General features: G+C 35.7%; 1 protein-coding gene across 2 annotated transcripts; it reads left to right on the forward strand.

Annotated features, from left to right (window-relative positions):
* Positions 1-497: 497 nt before the first annotated feature.
* On the forward strand, positions 498-2,211 carry LOC117787226 (POC1 centriolar protein homolog). 2 transcript variants are annotated; one of them, XM_034625695.1, is made up of 3 exons: positions 498-1,454; positions 1,513-1,710; positions 1,944-2,211. In XM_034625695.1, exons 1-3 carry the CDS (start codon positions 573-575, stop codon positions 2,076-2,078), a joined length of 1,215 nt encoding a protein of 404 aa, XP_034481586.1. In that variant the 5' UTR covers positions 498-572; the 3' UTR covers positions 2,079-2,211. The 2 variants fall into 2 exon arrangements, with proteins under 2 accessions (XP_034481586.1, XP_034481585.1); XM_034625694.1 differs by having other exon boundaries at positions 499-1,454; positions 1,513-2,211.
* The last annotated feature ends 5,766 nt before the right edge of the window (positions 2,212-7,977 follow it).

Below are 7,977 nucleotides of genomic sequence, written 5' to 3' on the forward strand. Positions count from 1 at the left end.
GAAATTTTAAATTTCAAAATTACATAAAATTAAGGTATACATTTTAATGAAGGTTTGAGGCTTCTCATCCCAAGGGGAGAGAAGTTACAAGATTAACTCTGAAAAAATATTAAGAAATGCAGAAAACTCCAACGAAAACCCTACAAAAATTTTTAAAATTCTTGCTTCAAAAATAAGAAATTGTCAAAATAAAAGGTGCCAAATTTAAAGTTACGAACTTTAACATTTTAAGCAAAATGATACACATTGCCAGACTGATGAATTTATTAGTGTGGCAGCATTTGGTCCAGGTGGCAGCGTTGTGTATAGAAATTTTCTACTAGAAAAGCGTTTTGCAGAAGAAATATTTTCGCTTTTTGTTATGTGTATTATACAATTGAGCAATTAAACATTATGAACAAATTGAACTATATAGTTCATAAAAGACTGAATGAGTTCATTCGTTCATTTCAATGACTCGTTCATTTGAACTCGTTCAGCACGAAACGACACAACTCTAGTTGGCGTCACTGCGCACTTCATGTTTTTGAATTGAAGCGGAAATTTTGACAAGCGTCAACAAAAACTAAAGAATGCAGAATAATTTGTTTTGTGACCCGGCTTTGGAGCGCCATTTTACTGGACACGTGGGATATATAACACAGTTACGTTTTAGCCCAGACGGCACACAAATCGCAACCAGTTCATTGGACGCCACTGTGATACTGTGGAATCTCAAGCAAGCCGCACGTTGCATTCGCTTCGCTTCCCATTCGGCAGCTGTTTACGGCGTCAGTTGGTCACCCAAGGGGAATTTTATAGCATCCTGCAGCCACGATCGCACTGTCAAAATATGGGAGCCGAAGGTGCGCGGTGTCTCCGGCGAGTTTCTGGCGCACAGTAAGCCCGTGCGCAGTGTCGACTTCGATCCGACTGGACAGATGCTGCTGACCGCCTCCGATGACAAAGCCGTTAAACTGTGGCGTGTATCGCGGCGCCAATTCATCTCGTCATTTGCCCAGCAAACGAATTGGGTGCGTGCTGCAAAGTTCAGTCCGAACGGGAAGCTGATCGCCACCGTGAGTGACGACAAATCGCTGCGAATCTACGAAGTTGCCACCGGGGAATGCGTGCGCATCTTTACGGAGGATCGTGCGGCGCCTCGTCAAGTGGCCTGGCATCCTTGGGGCAACATGGTAGCCGTGGCCCTTGGCTGTAATCGTATCAAGGTCTTCGATGTGAAGAACAATCAGCTGATCCAACTTTACGTTGTGCACTCAGCACCCGTGAACGATTTGTCATTCCATCCGAGTGGTAACTTTCTGTTGTCCGGCAGTGATGATAAAACCATACGTATTCTGGACCTGCTTGAAGGAAGGCCCATCTATACCCTGACCGGTCACACGGACTCGGTTAACGCCGTTGCCTTTACCCAGGACGGCAACAAGTTTGCCACCGCCGGCAGTGACCGCCAGGTAAGTACAGTGGTCCCTCCAATGTCAACTCAGACTTTTAACATTTTCATATTTCTAGCTGCTCATTTGGCAATCCAATTTGCACACTTATGACGCTTCGCAATTTGAGGAGAAGTCGCTGTCTTCGTCCTGCTGCGACACTAGCTCCACTTCTAAGATTAGCCTCGGTGCCAATTCCAAGGCATCAAACGATATGAGCATTCGCATCGATCCACGGGAATCGATGGCTTATCAGACATTGGATGAAAACTTCCAGGTGGTTGATAGCGAACATCAGAACACTAAACAACAGACACCGCAGGGCAGCACCCATTCATCAGTCCCCAAACACAGTCAAACACGCACCGAAATGAAATCACCGTCTTTGGAATTTAAACGCAGCAATCCAGCTCCACTTTTTAACTAATTTTCAATTTTAATCGACACACAGCAGCCTTATCCATTCAACACTTCTCCAAGCACATCGCATAACTCGCCAACCTTCCACAGGTATTGGATGTGTCGATGGAATCGGACTCTGCCTCGGATTGCTGCTCGTGTGCCGCACGGCTCGACGAGGTTATCAACCACTTAACGCAACTGGACGAGCGATTAAACCGATTAGAACGATTACATTTGACGTAAAAGGCATTCCATGTGTGTGTGTTAATTTATTCTTAATTATAAGTTTTATCTTTAAACATTTTTGTATACGGTGCTTCTTTCTAATATTCGAATAAAAGGCTCAAACGATTTATGAACAACAATTTTCAGCAAAGTGAATACAGTAATATAATTTGTACTGATATATAGACATGTGTCTGTTAAACAGTTTAAGCAATTTACAATAATATTACATATTTTTAATTGTAACGGTTTCGTTAAATGTTTGCTATATATATATTTTCAGGGTTAATTTTATTAATAGTATATATTGGGTAATAATTTTTTTGTTTGTGTGAAAAGGATCGTGGCAAAATTAAAAAAAATATTTTATGGGAGTATTGTAAACTGAATATTAAAAATTAAATTAAATATTACAAAAAATTATGTCTGTATGTATGCAAGGGATTTTCATTTAAATTAGTATTTAATTGTTCTCATCTGGAGTTCTCCGCCGACTGCTCGCTACGCTCGCCTACCCCCGGCTCGCTTCGCTCGCGGTGATGTATGAAAGGCCTACAGTCGAGCCCACCCGACAGTTACATGCTCGCTACCCACATCTTCGCGGCAGTTAGATTTAATGACCATTAATTAAATAAATAAATACTTAAGAAACTTCAATTCGTACAGAGGCTTAATTTGATTGACACTTTTGACTTTAAAAATGTTAAAATAAAAAAAAATTTAACATACTAACCATCAAACATACATAAATATATCCAAATTTATCATTTTTGGATTAACATAATTTAATGAACAATTAAAATAATAGAAGAAATGTATACTTACATAAAATTAATTAACATAAAATTCATATAACATATCTAACATAAATTATGTTAATATAACAATGATGCAACATGTATAACTCAAATTATATTATGTTATTATTATGTTATAACATTAACATAACATTTGTACCTGCTGTCAGCCCCAACTACTCCAGACTGTGAGTACCGCGGCGTGCAAAGCGAAATTTATTTGCTTAATATATTCGTTGTTTACTATCCGATCGCAATGAAATTTTCAGCATACATCATAGAAATGGTAATCTATACGTGTGCTGCACCTACTACCTACTGCTCTAACTACTAAATTGGCCTTGTAATTATATATTTTAGTTTTTTGTCGATTATAGGAAAATTGGGGGAATGGCTGTATTCTAAAACAAACTTGATCTGCGTGCGCAACATAGCAGTATTGTCACCGAATTCCGTTGATCTAACTTTCATAGTCTCTGAGATCCAAGTGATTATATGTCCTCCATATATCTTATTTCCTCAAATATCTGCTCTGTTCATTAACCGATCTCGATGAAATTTTCAGCACACCTCAGGACTCGTCCCCCCCCCCCCATCCTGCTTTAAAACTGCTTTGCGGTCAACATCCTCCAAATTAAGTTGATCTAACTTTTATAGTCTTGGAGCTAAAGGTGTTCAAAGAAGTGTACCATAATTCTCACGAATCTAATAGGCTCTAGTACCCGTTTTTTTGGTTACCGAGCTAACAAGCGAATCAGTCGAGCGCACTCGACAGTCAGATAACCTGTGCTAAGGCTCTTAATCCTGAGCAACTATCTTTCGAGTTTCTTCATGAATCTTTCAGGACAGATAAATTTAATGTCGCCGAATCCGAAAAAGGTATTCTTTTTGTTCGTCCTTGTCAGGATAATCGACAGGGCCATTTTTTCGGCTGTTACCATATGGTAACGCTGGGAATAACAGGGTAAAGGTTTTTTTAATACTACAAAATATGCGAAAAAGTCCAATAAACACAGCTTTATCCAACAGGGGGGCTCCTCCTTGATATATATGACTAAATAGGACTAATCGGGGTCAAATTCACCAAACTCACAGAATATTCAAATTTATGAATATGTAAATTTACCGAAAAATAGTGTTTTTTTCGATGTTTTTTTTATAATTAAAAAGAGCACTCATTTACCTTTCTAATGATGTGTGCATTGCCTATGGTTCAGTACTAAAATTAGCTAAAAGACTTAAATTTACTTGCGACGAATTGCCAAATGCCGTTTTTTTGCACTGCAGTATATAGTGAGCAGCTTAAAGCACATTTTTCGATTAGATAGCTTCAAGAGATTGTTTTAATCAACTTTTTATCAGTTAGAGACAACAATTTACTCTTAGATCATCATGTTAAAGTTAGTGTAATGTTAATATGTTGTTTGAAAATGAAGTTTTAGGAAATGCCTATTGCTTGTTACCATATGATCACGCTGGGAATATTCGGGTTAAATTCCGTTCGGGACGTATTAAAATTTTTGACTGATTATTCCGATGACAGCTATGAGACATAGTGGACCGATTTAAACCAAATTTGGTCAGGACGTATAAGACCAACTTCAATGCATATTTTGTCAGATTGCTAAAGATATCTTGAAATACAAAAAAAGTTTTTAGTATTATAACTTCAGACAAATCGTTCCTAGGGTAGCTTTATGCTATAGTGGTCCGATCAGAAAATCGAATCAAACTGCGATCTGCGTAGTTAGCACACCAGGAACCTCTATACCAAATAAGTGCGAGTTTAGCTGCTTGAACAGTATTGGTATTCCAGAAACACATTCGGATTTGGTTTCGTTACAGATTTGGTTTCGCCGATCAGTTGTTTACAGCTGGTGTTTGTTTACATTTTGATGTGATTTTAATTTGGAGAATCTTGAAAGTTTCGTGCATTTCAAGAATCAATAATTAAATAAATATATATTTAGGACAAAATATATACTATAGATGTCCCAGATGGATTTGACAGCTAAGAATGGGCTGTGAATATTGAAGCTAAAGCACGAAAATAGGTTAAGAAGTCGAAAAGTAGCTGATAATGTGTAAAATTGCAGCTTAAGCATTATTAACAAATAGTATTATTCTAATTATACTAGTCTACAAGTCAACTATTAATAACAAGTTTTAGAAAAACAGTTTTCACTTTGTCATTTGTCAATTTATGTTTTCGCGACTTTCTTTAAATTCACGAAATCAAAATCAAATCAGTGTGCAAAAAGGGACGTTTCTAAAACAGATTTAGATTTTCTTAAACAAACTCGAAAGCAAATCCGAATATGTGTTGGGAATACCATTATTGTGTTAAAAAAGTTACATAGTTTTTTTGTAGTTATTTTGCATCGAGATTTCGGATATTTTTCGGATGCTTTTCAGCCAGAAAATGGTTTTTTTTCTCAAAAAATTTGGCATCACTGCCCAAGAACCATACATTCAGTGTTGTACCATTTGAGTTTTAGTATCAGCTGTGATCAGTGCTGCCATATCATCCTTTTTCAGGACATATTTGTCCCTTTTTAAAATAAATTTGTCAGAATTTTTCTGAAACATCCTCTATCCGGAAATCCGTCCTTTTTTTATTTCTGTTATACTTCTTAAATGTTCGCTAAAAATCTTTATATAACATTAAATTAAATAAGTGTTAAAGTTGGCTCGATTTACTTGTTAACGAGTCAAAAAAAAGTTTGCATAAATTTCGGTATTAAAGTATTGAAAAACCTTTAAATCATATATTTTCTTTGCTTTAAGTCCTTACTCTTTGTTTTTCTATTTTAACATAAATTAATTAGAACACTCTTTTCGAATTTGAATATTTAAACGGTCAAAAATGGACACAAAGTTTAAGTTTTGAGATTTGTCCTGTTTTTCTGTCTCTTTTGAAAATATTGGTCCTATTTTTGTCCTTTTTTCGGAGCCCGTCTATCCTGTTTTTCTTATCGACTTATGGCAGCACAGCCTGTGATATTAGCTGACATTTGCTGTCATTGTCGGAAGCTGCAAAGCTTTTGTGACCTGCGCTGGAATTCGGACAGCCTCACTTGTATTTTGCAACTCGTTCCGAAAGGCTCTTGATCTTAGCTTTTTTTTTTTGCATAATTTTTCTTTATGATTTTTTTGTATATTTGTTTAATATAAAAATTTTAAATAATAATATAAATTAAAAAAAAAAACACGAAAATTTGCATTCTGCACTGTGCGCAAAAAGGAACATAAAAAATACTTTTTGCGTAATGCCGAATGACAATATTTGTTTTTTTTTTTTATTAATTCATATTATTATTTAAAATTTTTATATTAAGCAAATATACAACAAAATCATAAAGAAAAATTATGCAAAAAAAAAAAGCTAAAATCAAGAGTCTTTCGGAATACATTATGTTTAAAAATTCGATTCATAATAATTTTTTCAACTTATTGTATTATTGCAATGATTGGATAATTTTGAGCTGTGTTAGCATCTTTTAACGTACATTATTTTAATTTTTCCCTTTTGGAACAACTTACATACAAACTTTCCTTTTATTATTTTTATTTTGAAGGCAGCTGCAAAAAAAATTTACAAATGGTACCCCATATTCGTAATCTACGGTCAATTCTAAGATATTTTCAGCAAAATGCCATAGTTCTTAAATCAATTCCTAGTGCCCGCTTTTTAAGTTGAAAAAAGTGTTTTTTTTTAATACTTTTATCATGAATTATTACCATATCTTTAGTATTTTTATTCCGCTCCTGACAAGATTTGTATCAAAACTCGTGTGAGGACCAGGACTCTTTAATACAAAGACAAATTGTCCTTAAAACATAATTTTCGTCCTTGCAAGAACAATAAGCGCACAATTTGTCAACTCCAAAAGCGGGCACTAGGAATTTATTTTAGAGCAATAGTTTCTTGATAAAACATTGACCGTAGATTACGAATATGGGATACCATTTTTTTTTTCTTCGAAAAAATCGATGCACCCTAATATATATTTTTGGTTATGTCCGATCGTATGAACAAAAGGATCTCAGAGACTATAAGAGATAGACTAACCAAATTTAGCAAACAGATTTCTATATACCCCACGCAGATCAAATTTAAGCCACTCCTCCTCCGCCCTCGAACGTCACGAAAAACCACCCCAACCACAGTTTTTAAGATAATATGTTTATGTATTAATTAGCGTTATCTATTATTATTATCTACGTTTATTATCCCACTGAATCGCATCAAGATCGGACCAGTAGAACGGCAGATATGGCAATTTAATGTTTAAAACGTAATAAAAGTAATTTCTTTAAAGTACTTTTATTTACATTGAAATAAGTAACTGGTATCCTATGGTCGTGATTTGGACTAAAGCCTTTTCGACTTGTCTTAATGAAAGAAAAATTAAATTTTCATTTGCACTAAATTTCTCAACGCTAATAAAATGACAAATTCATTAAAAAAAAGTAGTTAATTGTACCCGTCTCAGGAACTGGAGCATTTAAAATCAAATTTTGTAATTTTTGATATGCTTAGCATATTTAACAAAATGTTTGGTTTCAAGTTCACACGTATTGCATTTCGAATAGAGGTTACTAGCCCTGATAACTGCAAGATCCTTGCTGCTATGCATTTCTACCTGAAATTTCTATTATGCTGCCAAGGGCTCGAGCTCTGAATAGTTCATTCAACTTCAACCTGCCTGCTGCTGCAACTGCTGCGACAACTCGACTCTAATGATCCTCTCTAGAAAGTTCATTGCCTTTGCGAATAAGCTGCCGCTATCTTTATCAGCCAATTATGCGTTCGACATATTAGCTGAAAACGAAAACCCCAAAAACTGAACTCAAGCTAACCAATAGTACTCGTGAGCCTATAAACACAACTAAAGACAACATGACAGTGGATTAACAAACGAGCAAATTTGCGAAACGAACATAAACGAAAAATGACAGGAGTGCAACTGTGAAAACAACCACGCCACAACCAACAACAACAATAACAAAGAAACCATCAACAATCAAGAGTCGAGCAGAAAGCGGACTCTGGGAAATTAGTGTGACAAGCTAACAATTTCCACCTGTAGAGTGCGGTGACTTGGCTAATACAACTA

This window comes from Drosophila innubila, assembly GCF_004354385.1.
Source record: "Drosophila innubila isolate TH190305 chromosome 3L unlocalized genomic scaffold, UK_Dinn_1.0 0_D_3L, whole genome shotgun sequence".
Classification (NCBI taxonomy): domain Eukaryota; kingdom Metazoa; phylum Arthropoda; class Insecta; order Diptera; family Drosophilidae; genus Drosophila; species Drosophila innubila.